The 15768-nt window shown below is 38.5% G+C and overlaps 1 protein-coding gene and 1 long non-coding RNA gene across 5 annotated transcripts in view; both read left to right on the top strand.

Moving 5' to 3' along the window:
- The window catches only part of LOC125236848 (calcium release-activated calcium channel protein 1-like), a 130463-nt gene that overhangs the window by 108747 nt on the left and 5948 nt on the right, over positions 1-15768 (top strand). For all 4 annotated transcript variants that reach the window (XM_048143786.1, XM_048143785.1, XM_048143787.1 and 1 more), the window contains 2 exons: positions 5053-5206; positions 12026-12292. In XM_048143786.1, coding sequence (XP_047999743.1) covers positions 5053-5206; positions 12026-12292 — 421 coding nt within the window. The remainder of the gene's footprint in view (positions 1-5052; positions 5207-12025; positions 12293-15768) is intronic.
- LOC125236851 lies at positions 268-1899 on the top strand. The gene is made up of 3 exons (XR_007178239.1): positions 268-1006; positions 1331-1391; positions 1470-1899. It is a non-coding gene; the product is annotated as an uncharacterized LOC125236851 (long non-coding RNA).

The following is a 15768-nucleotide window of genomic DNA, read 5'->3' as shown; positions in this document are numbered from 1 at the left end:
TACAAAATATTTAGGGTTTGTTTCACAATTTCCAAATAAATAATCAACAAATAAATAAATTAACTGCTATATAAAACTTCCCGTTAAAAACAGTTTGCGTTTCACAAACGTGAACTGTTTTAATAAGAATAAATTATAAATTTACCCCAGTAAATTTATGTACCAGTTTGCTTGCTTATTGTAAGTTAGAGCTGGCAACATCGTAAAAATGTTTCGGTTTACGGAATATGTGAATTTTTTCACTTTACAAAATAAACTTTGTATATTCTATTATATAACAATTATTAATGATACATTTTTTTTTATCGAGAACTTTTATGTGGATACAATCATATTCTTTGATGTGGATCGAAACAACTGTCAAAATGCGTTGCATTGCATTGTAGCTGGAAACAAATTATGAGACGCGACGCGTCCGCGGACGCATGGCCACTGCTGCGATGTAGAATCTACAGTGGCGTCTACATTGTAGATAAGATAATGAATATACTCGGAATTGTGCAAACTATCGGACGTAACGTAAGCCATGGACATGGCCTTGAGCGTTTGGTTTCAGACATAAAACCTGGCCGCCAGATGTTTTAAGACTGCAAGTCGCGGTCGTCAGCCACGTCCGTATGACGCGTCCCATAATTTGTTTCTAGCTTAATGCAAATGTCAAAGAAACTAGAAACTTAGAAAGTTTTAGCAACCGTTCGGTTGACTTTTATTGGGCATTTTTAGCGTGTGCGTGTTTCTTTTGAACTTCAGTTTGCCAATGCGCTTGAATCAGTGGCAAAGAGTATTATTAGTATATTTCAGTGGACTGGGCTGCGGTGGTAGAACGCTCGAGGCACGATTGTCACAGGCTCGCGCAATCACTACTTAACATATTAGTTGACAAATTTAACACATGTTTTCCTATACTTACGTAAACAACCACAACAGCACAGGAGGGCTGAAGCCTCAGTGCAGCACCTGTTTTGACTCCCAGTGAGAATGAGTGACAGTCTGCCAAAGACAGTAGGTATGTTTATAAATTATTGCTTAGATTTATTTACAAACTAGCTTTTAGAAATAGACAAAAGTAGCCTATGACAGTCTCCATCCTTTCAACTATCTCCACTTAAAAATTACGACAATTCGTCGCTCCGTTTTGCAGTGAAGGACGGACAAACAAACAGACACACACTTTCCCATTTATAATATTAGTATGGATTAATTAATAACATACAATACAACATTAAATTCAGACTTTCTATGTAACAGTTTTTTTCTACCTCTATGTTAACTGTGAATAACGTTTTATATATTTTTTATTTACTAATGTATTCATATTCTTCTGTTTCAGTTACTTGCAGTTTGCACAAATACCCTTCACATGATTGCAATAATGCAGATGAATCTAAGTGGTATGTACTTAATAATGTGTGTAACATATCAAGGAAGTTAACAATATTATTCTACATTGAATTTTATACCTGTTTCAGTATTGGTAACTTCACCATCCTGTATAGCCGAAGAAGCACCTGTATGTCCACCAAAAACCAGAGCACATAATATATAAAAGAACAAGTACAGAAGGCTCACAGTCAACAACCTGTCAACGGACTGCATGTGACATTGAGTTCTATTGCGAAGCGAGAAGGTCATCAAACTATGGGCCGGGAACTCTTAGCCGCCGGAATGTATGAAAGAAATGTGGAGTGAGCCACCCCCGACAAGAGTTATTTTTTTATAATAATCAGATAGAACTGTCACAAATAGAAGAGTTAAAATTCACTGCAATTGATCAACCACAGATTTTGTATAAAAAAAATGCCTATGTGATTAATGTTGAGTGTATTCTGAATATTTTATGAAATACCTATATTTTTGTTTTATTTGTATAAATGATTGCATCTCTTCTAAATATACTGACTAGATGGCTTTCAATATCATTAAAATCAACCCTACCTTATAGTTATTCAAATTTACAAATTGGTAGCAAAAACATTATGCATGCAAGTACAGTTGGGGACAGCCAGAGTTAAATATTATAGGACATTCTTCACAGATTTCTTTTTGTTGGACGTTTTTCTTTTAAATAAAAACTTTATTTAATGGTGAACGATTTGAAAGAATAACAATATGAAACCTAAAAAAAATACCTAGAAATAACTACTTAACCCTTAAATGTATGGTGATGTATCACACATTTGATGGCCTGTGGTTCAATATGTAGATATCCAAAATCACATTTATAGCCATTGAACTACTATGTACAGCTTAATTATTATTCAGTATTTATTGTTATTAAATAAATTCAATAATATTATGATTTACTATTTATTATTTAAGGATAAAGATGAAATAGCGGAAAAGTGTGAGAAAACAGGATGGTGGCGATTTTTAGTATGTGATTTAGGCAGATTTTTTCGGAGTTAGTAATTAGTTTATGTTTAAACATTATATCACATGGGTTTCAGAAATAGTATACCTTTCTAATAGTAGTAAAACTTTACAAATAAAACTTGCCAATAATTATATATTTATATAAATAAGTTTTGGCCTATTTAACTTCTAACACTGATTTGGTATTAAAATCAGTAGGTATTAAATATTTTTTTATTATTTTTCCTACAGTCAGAAAACCATTCACATATATTCATATCTCGTTAAAAGAAAAATTCATGCATTTAAGGGTTAAATTTAAAACCAATTATAAAAAGAAAATTCCATCTAAAAGTTCCGCCTGCGGCATGGTGCCCATTATAAGTATGCTGACGGCAATTCCTCTCTGTATTGCCAGAGCGATACGTTGAGAGAAATATGCTCCAGCTCTGGGGTCTCCTGTGGAGTCAATGAGCCGTGCCGACAGAGGTCCCAAAAAGGCTTTCATGTCTGCCGACCAAGGACCCAGTGTCTCCATAGCATCAAGTGCCGCAAACTCGTAGTCCTTCGTCAAGAACGAGTAAGTATTTACGGCGCTTGAGAATCTGGGCCTGGTCAGCTGCACCACCAGCCTGAGTGCGGGTCGCCTGGATATGGGACTGCGCGAACGTATCTACGCATGTCGCGTCCCATAGGTACTAGGGTTCTGCCTAGTTTCCATGGCACCAAAGTTGATACGGGTTATATCGTTGAAGGAGAGATCATTTTGTGATAACGCAGCTAAATTATAAAAAATATATTTAAAACGGTCAATGACTGTAATGTTGATGTTAAATGTTTTATAAACGTAATTATTACAAATTGGTGCAACATTGAGAAATTAATTCTTAAAAAAAAAACAATTGCTGTGACATTGTATTTATAAGTAATGTGTAATGTTACAAAAAAAAATACCAGTTCTATCAAAAGGTTTTATTGGCGGAAATGTTAATTTGTGATATTACAGCAACTGCATAAAACCAATATTTCAAGTGGTCAATTGCAGTAATATTGATTTTGAACATTTGGGAAACTTTAAGTTTAGACATTTAGGTAATATCGAAAACTTGATGTTTCAAAGTTAATGTTGCCGTAACGTTGCGTATATAACATAACTAATACCTTGTTGCAGCAATGTAATAAATGAACATTTAAATAACTTGTGATCAAAACATCCTCGCAATATTATAATATCAGTTTTCATTTGTCATGTTATAGTAATATAGTATTAGTAATTTTCTGAAAGGTTCAAATTACCAATAAGTTGAATGTTGTTGTCATATTTTTTCGACTTTACGTTCTAAACTTACAAATGTGAGGTATGTAAACTTACTGCAAGTTATTGTAAGTTTCATGCTCAGTGGGATCTTCCATGTTGACTGAATACCATACGGGTTTGTTCGGAAATATTGATTTCAATCATAGCTTCCGTCATCTTTCTGAAACCAAAAACTGCTTTGAGCAATATAATCATCTCAATTGTAAATAGTACAAAATGATGGCCAAAAATAACTCTTATTTGATTTGTTCACTGGTTTATCTTTTTATTCAATTTTAGCTAATCTTGAATTTCACGTTATATTATAAATTAATGCAATATGTTAGTCATAATTTTATTTAAAACTGCAAATATAATCGTGAAAATTCCGTGTGATTTTTGTATAACTTGACAGAAATGTCACGTCAGATGGACTTGGCCTATGGTTTGAGGCCTACTACCGAATACCGAAGTTATCGAAATGTGGACATGCGTCTCTTTTACTCTTATCAGTATAAAGTGAAAGAGAAAGAATACCTCAGTGCGTATGTTTCGAAATTTGCAGTAGACCCTATATTGACAGATTTCGATAGGTAAATTACATTTACTTATGATTTTAGTTCCATAGCGTAAACACCAGAGGCGTAGCATTCGCCTATAGTTCTTTCTCCGTTTATTGATAAACTTAGAAAGGGATAGAAGCAGCTTCTTTGACGTGAAGTTAGGCACAATATATTGTAAACAAATGTAAACTCACTTACTTTCTGAGTAAAGTAATACGGCTCTCACTTGGGCAGCCCATGGTAACGGTACTGACCCTTTAGCACAACTTGTCTTGTCGCGCGCGAGTCCATACATCAAGCGCGACTTCAAGTATAGACTCGCGCGCGACAACTCAAGTTGTGCTAGAGGGGCAGATGTTGGTTATGTCCATGGGTGGCGATGACTAGCTGCTTCCCATCAGGCGGCTTGTCTGCTCGTTTGCTGCCTCTATCATAGTTTTTTATTTGCTCTTTTCTGGCTGGAAATCTGACATAATTGTATTAATTTATAATACCTTTTTCTTTTCTTGAGCAGTCGTATAAAAAAATACTACTAACCCTGCCACACCGCTGCCACCCTGCGGCTGCGATCATAGTCAACTATCGATTTAGCTGTTACAAGCTTACTTTTTGCGATAAACACGAATTTAGCAGCATCCCTGCGATAGCACACTATTGTGACAAACCCTCGATAAACTCTGTCGCTGTCGCGTCGCGTCGGTGCCTCCCTATCGTAAAAAGACGTACTGACGTGATACGCCTACGTTTTATCACGCTACCGTGCTTGACCGCCTGTTCACATTCCATCTATTTAAAGACTTGTTTATTTTAACTCTCTTTCAATCAAGTATTACTTTTCAGAGCGTAAGCGAAGTCGCCCTCGCCATGCCGGGGACTCCCGGGTACACTGGCGAGGAACCTGCGAACGGCTGGCCAGGCGGGTTGTCATGGAGACGACTACACATGTCCAGGGCCAAGCTGAAAGCCACTGCTACTACTTCGGAGCTATTATCAGGTGAGGTTATATTGGAAATTCTGTGTCCAGGGTGGCTAGCCGAATGGCACAAACGAGGCGCTAGTAGATATCTATCTCTATCGCGCTTGCGTATTGGCGCGACAGAGCCAGCGGTGTATCGTTTTCGTTTGGCGTCGGAGAAATGCCATTCGGCTAGGCACCCTGTGCTGCTAGTAAGATAGGAAATCCTGGCTGACCTGAAAGCCCTTAACTAAGCCAAAAACCAGTGCTACCACCTCGGAGCTGCAGCAGGTAAAGTTGTGTTGAAAGTCTTTTGTATTTTGGATATCCTAGAAACGTGAGGAACCTGCAAACGGCTAGCAAAGGGTTTTCATGGGTCTTCGCGTTGAGGGCTAAGCTGAAAACCACTGATAGTACCTCGGAGCTATTATCAGGTGAGCTTGTTGTAATAGAAGTCGTGGTTTCTTTATAGTAAAATGGGAAATCCTAGAGGAGTAACGTGAAAGTCCTTAAATAAGCTTATCATTGATAACCTCGTCTGAGCTACATCAGAAGAGCTTATATGTTGGAAGTCCTTTTGTGGTCTTGTAAGAAAAGGTATGGGCGGGCCCGGCGGTTTGTCATGGAGACGACTGTCAAGTGTCTACAGTGAAATGATGAAAGAACTTAAATATATGTACTCTAGAGAACATGTAAAATATTTCGATTAGTTGAAATTTCCCGCAGTTGAAATCCCCCCTGTATATCCATACTAATATGTATTATAAATGGGAAAGTGTGTGTGTCTGTTTGTTTGTACGTCCTTCACGGCAAAACAGAGCGAAGGATTTCGATTTTTCATTTTTTAAGTGGAGATAGTTGAAGGGATGGAGAGTTACATAGGCTACTTTTTGTCTCTTTCTAACGCGAGCGAAGCCGTGGGCAAAAGCTAGTGTGTAATCAAATTTTAAAGTTCGTAGGTACGGATAATGAAAATAAGCGTTTCAAATTTTTTTTTTAATAATGAACATTTCAAGGCCACTTATCTTAATTACTGCAATCGCATCCATTGAAGAAACTGACATGCCAATGAGAGGAAGGCAAGAGAATTTCGCAAACTTGAGCTAGGAAATATATAATTACATAGTGTGTCTGTGCCAACGATCGAGATATGACTGGTTCGCATTTGCTGCCGACATGTAAGAATTCCTTTTTTTTTTTTGGCAACCTGTATAGTCCTTAGTGTTCATCTTTTCATCCTCTTCCCCTCCATTATTACTCTCTGCAGGCTCGAATCATCTCATAAACTTTGACAATATACTGAACTTTGTCTATCGCTTAATTTACCCAATAATCTTAATTTTTTATTCAACGTGGACGTTGGAACCTACACTGCTGCAGGGCCAGGCAGTCTACATCGTGGCATTATTTCGCCACGATGTAGACTACCCGTCCTCATTTCATTTACGATTAGAAAACTGGCCAAGAGCGTGTCGGGCCACGCTCAGTGTAGGGTTCCGTAGTTTTCCGTATTTTTCTCAAAAACTACTGAACCTATCAAGTTCAAAACAATTTTCCTAGAATTTTTTTATAAAGATCTACTATTGTGATTTTTTTCATATTTTTTGAACATAGGGTTCAAAAGTTAGAGGGGGGGGGACGCACTTTTTTTTCCTTTAGAAGCGATTATTTCCGAAAATATTAATATTATCAAAAAACGATTTTAGTAAACCCTTCTTCATTTTTAAATACCTATCCAACAATATATCACACGTTGGGGTTGGAATGAAAAAAAATATCCGCCCCCACTTTACATGTAGGGGGGGTACCCTAATAAAATTTTTTTTTCCATTTTTTATTTTTGCACTTTGTTGGCGTGATTGATATACATATCGGTACCAAATTTCAGCTTTCTAGTGCTTACGGTTACTGAGATTATCCGCGGACGGACGGACGGACGGACGGACGGACGGACGGACGGACGGACGGACGGACAGACAGACATGGCGAAACTATAAGGGTTCCTAGTTGACTACGGAACCCTAAAAAGACACGTGTAATAGAAGCGCCTGGTAGCCTAGCGGTAAGTACGTGCGACTTTCGTTCCGGAGGTCGCGGGTTCGAACCCCGGCTCGCACCAATGAGTTTTTTGGAATTTATGTGCGAAATGTCATTTGATATTTGCCAGTCGCTTTTAGGTGAAGGAAAACATCATGATTCATGAGGAAACGGGACAAATTCCAATAAGGTCTAGTTTACCCTTCGGGTTAGAAGGTCAGATTGCAGCCGCTTTCGTAAAAACTAGTGCCTACGCCAAATCTTGGGATTAGTTGTCAAAGGCCCCCAGGCTCCCATGAGCCGTGGCAAATGCCGGGATAACGCAAGGAGGATGATGATGATGATGAGAAAAAGACATGTGATCTGATCTGTGTCGCGGCGATATTATACTTACTCGTACCTACTGTCGTGCCAATGCCAATCATGTGCTACCCCCTGCGGGTACTGTCCCCGCGTGCGACTCATGACTCTCATGTCACAGGCAGGGACAGCATCTGTTCGATACAAGCGCGGATCCAGCTTCGTGCCCAGGGGAGGGTGGGGGGGTCGCGTGGTAAAGGCCCAGGCCCCAGGGGGGGTCACGTGATCAATTTGTATGGCCAACCTAGGCTCCAGGGGAGGTCATGACCCCCATGACCCCCCCCCCCCTCCTGAATCCGCGCATGGCTCGATACCCTTTATATAGTTTTGACGACCGGTCTGGCGTAGTGGGTAGTGATTCTGTCTATTAAGGGGCCGTCCATAAATTACGTCATCGATTTTTTCAGATTTTAGACCCCCCCCCCTATAATCATCCTATCGTCATATCTTAATGACCCCCCCCCTTCTCCCAACGTCATTACCAGTTTGACAAAATAAAACATTGCAGATTTGAGAAAAATAGGGTATTATATGATTAAAACACTTGGTTATAGAATCATCTTTTATTATTTTTACTTTGGCAATAATCATTGATATAATATAACTACTTATTTTTTACTTTTCTTTGGATAACTCCCACGGAGTTTTCACCCATTCTTTTAAATTCTGGATCACGGGTAATATCTCCGTATCCTCCCGATATTCGTTTTGGCTCGATTCATACACGTCTTCAACCCACTCAACGTCAAGTGCCTGTCCCGTTACGCCGTCATGCAACTGTTGAAGGACTTCTGTTCCTCGCCGTCCCAAGATTCGAGCACTACGACGAGGGGCCGCAGAAAGTGGATGTACACTTTCAGTGCTAACTGAAGGTAAAGAGGACAGAAGCTGGCGTCCTCTTTTAAAGGAGGCGCTGCTTCCAGATTTGATGTAAGCAGCAGGGGTGGCGGCATAAATCCATCAGGGAGGATCTTGCGTAATTTGATTTTGGTGCAACGGATTTTGATGCGGTTTTTTTAAATAGATAGACTGATTCTTAAAGAAGGTTTATATGTATTATACATTTAAGTACCACGGGCGAAGCCGGGGCGGGCAGCTAGTATTATATGTAATATTATTGTTAGAGTATTTTATCTGTAGTTATTACTGTATTTGTGTACATCTATGTTGTATTACTTATGTATGTTTATTATGAGTTATTTTAGTATTGTATGCGCCTTAGCCGCCTCTCACATTTGCAGTCTCACTTACTAGGTGTGCTGGAAGAAATTTCTTTTTAGAAATAATCTTTTTGTACGTGAAAAATAAACTATAAATAAATAAATAAGAATGACGTCAATTTCGAAACACCCCCCCCCCATCTATCATTTACCGTCATCCGCAGACCAAACCCCCCCCTAATTTAGAATGACGTAATTTATGGACGGCCCCTAAGCCGATGGTCTGGGTTCGAATCCCGATAAAAGATAATATCAATGTCTGCTATTTTTTGGCTGCGCATTTTTTTTATACGTTGATCTTACATTTTGAGAAAAGCCCCTTATAATTTTAGGAAATAAAATACCGAGGAACGATTGTCTATTTAGCATTCCTGCCACACGCGGGGATTCACTTAATTTCTTATCTATTTTTCCCGTATACAAAAAATCTACATATTTTCCTCTTTTGTGGTACCTTAAGGACTCTGATTCTAGTATGATAAGGATAATGTTACAGAACTAGCTGCCTTTATTGGGTATATGAAGGTGCACTTGTTCTATGATAATGATATTAATGATAACATAAAGTTGAGGAAATGATGTAGGTAATATAGGGTAAAATATTTGAGCAACCTACCAAAATGACCAAGGTAACATGCCTTGAAGGTTATTTTAATAAACAGGTAGCATAATTAGTTATGTGCTATTTGGTTATGGACCCACACGGATTTACGATGGCGGGCGAATTTTACAAATTTCCGCTCGCAATCCGCGCGCATTCCGCTCGCAATCCGCGCTCGTTAGTTCCCGCCGGCGTCCGCTGGGCGCACCGCCAGCGTTCGTCCGCTACCGCTCCGCCTACGCTATCAAAACGCGCATGTGTGGCCGAGCTTTTAGTGATGGCAAGCGTTTTACTTGGAAGTTAGTTGTATCTGTCATACTATATAGTATTAAGTAGTATATAAACTCACGTCTCCTATATTACCAAAAGGGGTAAGCGGAGCACGTGAAACTGCTCAAGTTTCACATTTATCCTTCACATTCTCTCACCACGATCCCCTCTCATCTTCCAGCGGTATAGTCTGGTCACATGACACTTATCGCCTATCGCGTCGCGTCGGCGCGTTCTTTTCGCACTTACAAACTTGTAGAATATGAGAGGCATGGTGATAATGCCATGCCAGCCCAACCTTCGCGCCTATATACCTAAAACCAAGAACTATAGCCTGTCAACCAAATTTTGGCAGTAGCAATGTACATCAAACTAAAGTATGGTATCCCTATGAAACGAACAAAAACCAGCAATGTACGTCGAACAGCCACAGATTTTTTTTCAAGGGGCTCGTTGGGCCTGCAGCATTGGAATTGAAATGGTAGTCGGATCCAAATGAAACATTCGTTTTTGATGTTTTTTATAGATTTCGTTATGAAGTTAAACAATTACAACACAGAAGCTGATTAATGCGGCCAATAAATATTGGATTCTAGTGGAAAAGTGTACAAATATAAAAACGTGAAAAATCCTAAACCACATCTTGTAGGAGTTTTATTTTTGTCGAGAGAAATGTGATACATTACATTATTTGCGTGTTACCACAGAATATATAATAGTACAAGTGTGTTACTTTATATCCAATAATTTTGTGCGTACGTACATTAAGGATGAAAACAAGATATAATTTCCTTATTTAAATTTTATGTAAGGTAACCAGCACGGGAAGCATGGTCGCGCGATAGACGATAAAATATCAGGCCGTCCCTATCGCACTATTAGTAAGTGCTATAGGGACGGCCAGATGTTTTATCATTTATCGCGCGACCATGCTCCCCGTGCTGGATGTACATATTGTTATTGAATAAAATACTGACTATGACTATATATTATGTGACTTGTACAATTCTCAATAAATTTTTGATAAATTAAACACATGATATATTTTAATTTGGTGTTTATTTCTTTTTTACACGCTGTTGATGTTGTAAGAATAGGTAACTGTACAAATTTGCAGATTAACATCAGAGGCTAGGTACTCTTCATTCTTTGCTTTTTGCTTCTTCTTGGACGAGGTTCTTGTAAACCTGTAACAATAAATAAGGGTACGTAAGAACTTAGCGATAATCCGTCTAAATATAAAGAAAGTTATAATGATCATCTTTAATATAGGTAATTGCTAGATGTTTAAGTAGGTACGTACCTTTATAATCTTTTCAAGATCCTTTGGCGGGAAAATGTTATACGCATCAATATCGTGTTCCTGAATAAACGTATTATTAGGGTCCAGCTATGTAAAACATTGTCAATGTATATTGTTTATAAATAGATTTCTTGACATCCATTTCTCTCTTATACCTTTAACACAAAGGAATAAATAATTCGCTTCACTTTACATGTACAATAATAAAATTATAACCTCTTCACATCACTGAAACATTATTATGCCTGCCACGGCATCAGTTTTTAGCTAAACTTTGCCAAAAACAAGACGCACAAAAGTATAAGTAAATTTTTCAATAGCCACATCAAGATTTTATACAGTTTTCTATAAAAACCGTAATTACAAATTTTCAATCAAAATATAAATGTAAACAATGGCGGTTTCACCAAGCCTCCCTAATAGAAAAAAGCATATGAAACGCGTATACTCATCCTTTACTTCCTTACGAATTAAATAATGTATTAGAAAGGGACGGATATATGCTAGTTATTTCTCTTTTTGGTAGGGTGGAGGTTTCCACAGATAAGATACAAATGACTCGCGAATTTCCACCGATTTTCAAAACTAGTGTTGCTAGCCCGCGATTTTTCAAATTTACCGCCTTTTCTTAGTGACAAGATTTGGTTGACAGTTTATATTTAATACTGGACTGACAAAGCCTATACAAAAAAGCGTAGCCCTGAAATGTATGGGCCCTTTAGGCTTAAAACTAGATGGCGCTGTTCGCAGCCAGGAAGTGGCCAAAATCAGATTTTCCCCAAATATTTTTGCGTGTTTTTATTTTTTATAAAAACAAATTACATATTTCTCTATTTTAAAATCATGATATCACGTCAATATTTACCACATTTTGAAAAAAAAAATTGTAGGCATCATCAGTGTACTTAGTTAAGTCTTTAATAGGTATAAGTATTTGTATATTATATATATATATATATCGTTGTCTGAGTACTGTAAGAATATCCTATAATATTTATTTATTTATTTAAGTATGTAAATCCTATATAAATAATCCTTGCTACACTAAACATTTTTTTTTCTTTCAGGCTTCGCAATGGTTGCGATGGTGGAACTCCAAATCAACGAACCCACCAACGTCCCAGAATGGCTATTCGTCATGTTTGCAGTCTGCACGACAGTTCTCGTAGCCGTCCACATCTTTGCCCTAATGATATCCACGTACCTGCTGCCACATATTGATGCAGTTAGCAAGATGGAGATGCCAGGGGCACCGGCGAGGGCTTTGAGGGAATCGCCACATGAAAGAATGAGGGGGTTCATTGAGCTCGCTTGGGCGTTTAGTACAGTATTAGGTGAGTTTTCCGTTAGTAATCTACAGGAAGTGATCTATCTCCTCAGAAAGCAACCTATCTCCTCAGAAATCGAACGACCTAATCAGAAAGTGACCTATGTCATAAGTCATGAGACTCATGAGATGGTGCGACCTGCTTTAGTGATTACTTTACGAGTTACTTGTCGAATCCTCAAACCGTGGTCTATTTCAAAAGTGATCTCCGGACTAAGAAAGTAGCTACTCTGTCTTAAGAATAATCATCCGTACTCGTACACTTAGCAATCCATGCTTTTAAATCTAAGCCAAGGTTAGAGAATAGCATGCGCGTAAAGTTTGCCGATCAAAAGTTGTACCTAGTTACTAGGTAAAATACTTTTTCCTTATCAAGTTACTAGCTTTTACCCGCGGCTTCGCCCGCGTAATAAAAGTATTCTTATTGAAACGTTTACAAAAAAATAAGATTTTCATTTGGATCCGTAGGTTTCTTTGTAGGTACATCTGTCCGCGATTATTTCGATTAAGGTAAAGCGGGGCAATTCTCGACTGGGGGGCCATTGTAACTGATCTATTTGCTGTACGGTCAGCCAAAAACCTTACACTGCTTTTTGGTTGACTGTACCTTACACATATTACTATTGTTTTAAAAGAAATTCTTGCAATGATTGTAGAATTGTTACATTTGTTACACAGCGACCACAGCGTAAGTAGTAGGTACGAATATGTATGTATTTTACCTATATAAATATTTATACTGGGGAAACTTCATACAACCCACATAGCCAGTATCTCGACGCTATGGTCGGTAGGGTAAAAAGTACTTCCTTGCATTATCGCTTACAATTTTTTCCATTTTGCTTATACTTATTGCAAATGTAAACATATAAAAGGCAAGCAAACAACGATCTTCTTACAGCACATTGAATATAATAGTTATCACGGATGCAGGATACTCGCCGATGCCTACTTACTAATCCCTTCCCGCTGAGCCACCTGCATTTTACACTGCCTAGATAGCGATTGCCGACCGGAATAATTTCCGACCCCAATCCCTATTCTTATCCCCGTCCCTATGTCTATCCTTGTCCCCGTCCCCACCCCCGTCCCGTCCCTGTCCCCGACCCTCCCCTATCCCTATCCCCGTCCCCGTCCCCTATTTTTATCCCTATCCCTATCCCTATCCCTATCCCTATCCCTATCCCTATCCCTATCCCTATCCCTATCCCTATCCCTATCCCTATCCCTATCCCTATCCCTATCCCTATCCCTATCCCTATCCCTAACCCTAACCCTAACCCTAACCCTATCCCGTCCCCGTCCCCGTCCCTGTCCCTGTCCCTGTCCCTGTCCCTGTCAAATTATCATGCTAGGAGGTGAACTTTGAAAAATCCTTCCTATAAGGAACTTCCGTGTCAATTTGAAATCTTGAACCAGAAGTATAGATAAAAACTAAACCTACACTTATGGCTCTTTTGGATATTTTAACCCCATTGCACAACAACAGGGGAGAAAATATCTTTTCCACCTCATTAGATTTTAAAATCGTTGTATTTATCGTGATCAGCGACCCGATAAACCATAAAAACGATACCCATATTGTGTTTTTGACTTTACCTCCTTTAGGGGTCAAATTTTCAAAAAACCTGAAAGATGTATTTAGTCATATGTCTTTAGGAATCCTCTTGTGAAGTTGTCCCTGTCCCTGTCCCTGTCCCTGTCAAATTATCATGCTAGGAGGTGAACTTTGAAAAATCCTTCCTATAAGGAACTTCCGTGTCAATTTGAAATCTTGAACCAGAAGTATAGATAAAAACTAAACCTACACTTATGGCTATTTTGGATATTTTAACCCCATTGCACAACAACAGGGGAGAAAATATCTTTTCCACCTCATTAGATTTTAAAATCGTTGTATTTATCGTGATCAGCGACCCGATAAACCATAAAAACGATACCCATATTGTGTTTTTGACATTACCTCTTTTAGGGGTCAAATTTTCAAAAAACCTGAAACATGTATTTAGTCATATGTCTTTAGGAATCCTCCTGTGAAGTTGTCCCTGTCCCTGTCCCTGTCCCTGTCCCTGACCCTGTCCCTGTCCCTGTCCCTGTCCCTGTCCCTGTCCCTGTCCCTGTCAAATTATCATGCTAGGAGGTGAACTTTGAAAAATCCTTTCTTAGTGCTCCTCTTATGGCTATGTTGGATATTTTAACCCTATTGCACTACAACAGGGGGTAAAATTTCTTTTCCACCTCATTAGATTTTAAAATCGTTGTATTTATCGAGCTCAGCGACCCGATAAACCATAAAAACGATACCCATATTGTGTTTTTGGCTTTACCCCCTTTGCACCCCTTTAGGGGTCAAATTTTCAAAAAACCTGAAACATGTATTACGTCATATGTCTTTAGGAATCCTCCTGTGAAGTTTAGTATAAAATAGTCAAACTAATCTTGTTTCCCCATACAAACTTTGAACCCCCATTTGAGCCCCTTAGGAGGCGAATTTTAAAAAATCCTTTCTTAGTGCTCCTCTACACTATATAAGGAACCTACGTGCCAAATTTGACATCTCTAGGACCAGCGGTTTCGGCTGTGCGTTGATATGTCAGTCAGTCAGTCAATATCTTCTTTTATATATATTTTTGATATTTAAACCCCATTGCACCACAACAGGGGAGAAGGTATTTCACTTCCGCCTCGTTAGATTTTAAAAACGTTGTATTTATCGTGATCAGCGACCCGATAAACCATAAAAACGATACCCATATTGATTTTTTGACTTTATCACCCCCTTTTCACCCTTTTAGGGGTTAAATTTTCAAAAAACCTGAAACACGTATTCAGTCATATGTCTTAAGGAATCTTCCTGTGAAGTTTCGAATAAAATAGTCAAACTAATCTTGTTTCCCCATACAAACTTTGAACCCCCATTTGACCCCCTTAGGAGGTGAATTTTGGAAAATCCTTTCTTAGTGCTCCTCTACACTACATAAGGAACCTACGTGCCAAATTTGAAATCTCTTTGACCAGCGGTTTCGGCTGTGCGTTGATATGTCAGTCAGTCAGCTTCTTCTTTTATATATTTAGATCTCAGGCATATTAAACTTGTAAAATCAATAATTAAACACATAAGCTCAAAGTTATCCCAGTATTTTTTTTAAATCTAAAAAACACATCGTAACTCGATAGGTAAGGCTAAGGGCAAGCAAGGGACAGGTTTTTTAACTCCCCAAAAACCAGTTCAGAGTTTTCGACATAAAATTGTAGCAAACAGGCAAAGTTAATTTTGCATTTTTACTACGAATATTATATTTATACAACATAAAAGCGATGGGAAAACAGACTACTGTATACTCATTTGAGTAATTTCCAACTAAAGAGCGGAAGTGGCAACTAAGTGCCGCCTAATGGTTACAAAAACAGTTTCAGCTGTTGTCTCAATAATCACTGCATGACGTCAATCTTTTACCTTCCTGGTTGTAATTTACTGGCTAC

This window comes from Leguminivora glycinivorella, chromosome 19, assembly GCF_023078275.1.
Source record: "Leguminivora glycinivorella isolate SPB_JAAS2020 chromosome 19, LegGlyc_1.1, whole genome shotgun sequence".
In the NCBI taxonomy this organism is placed as follows: domain Eukaryota; kingdom Metazoa; phylum Arthropoda; class Insecta; order Lepidoptera; family Tortricidae; genus Leguminivora; species Leguminivora glycinivorella.
The sequence above is the reverse complement of the archived record's forward strand: the minus strand, read 5'-3'. Positions and strand labels throughout refer to the sequence as shown.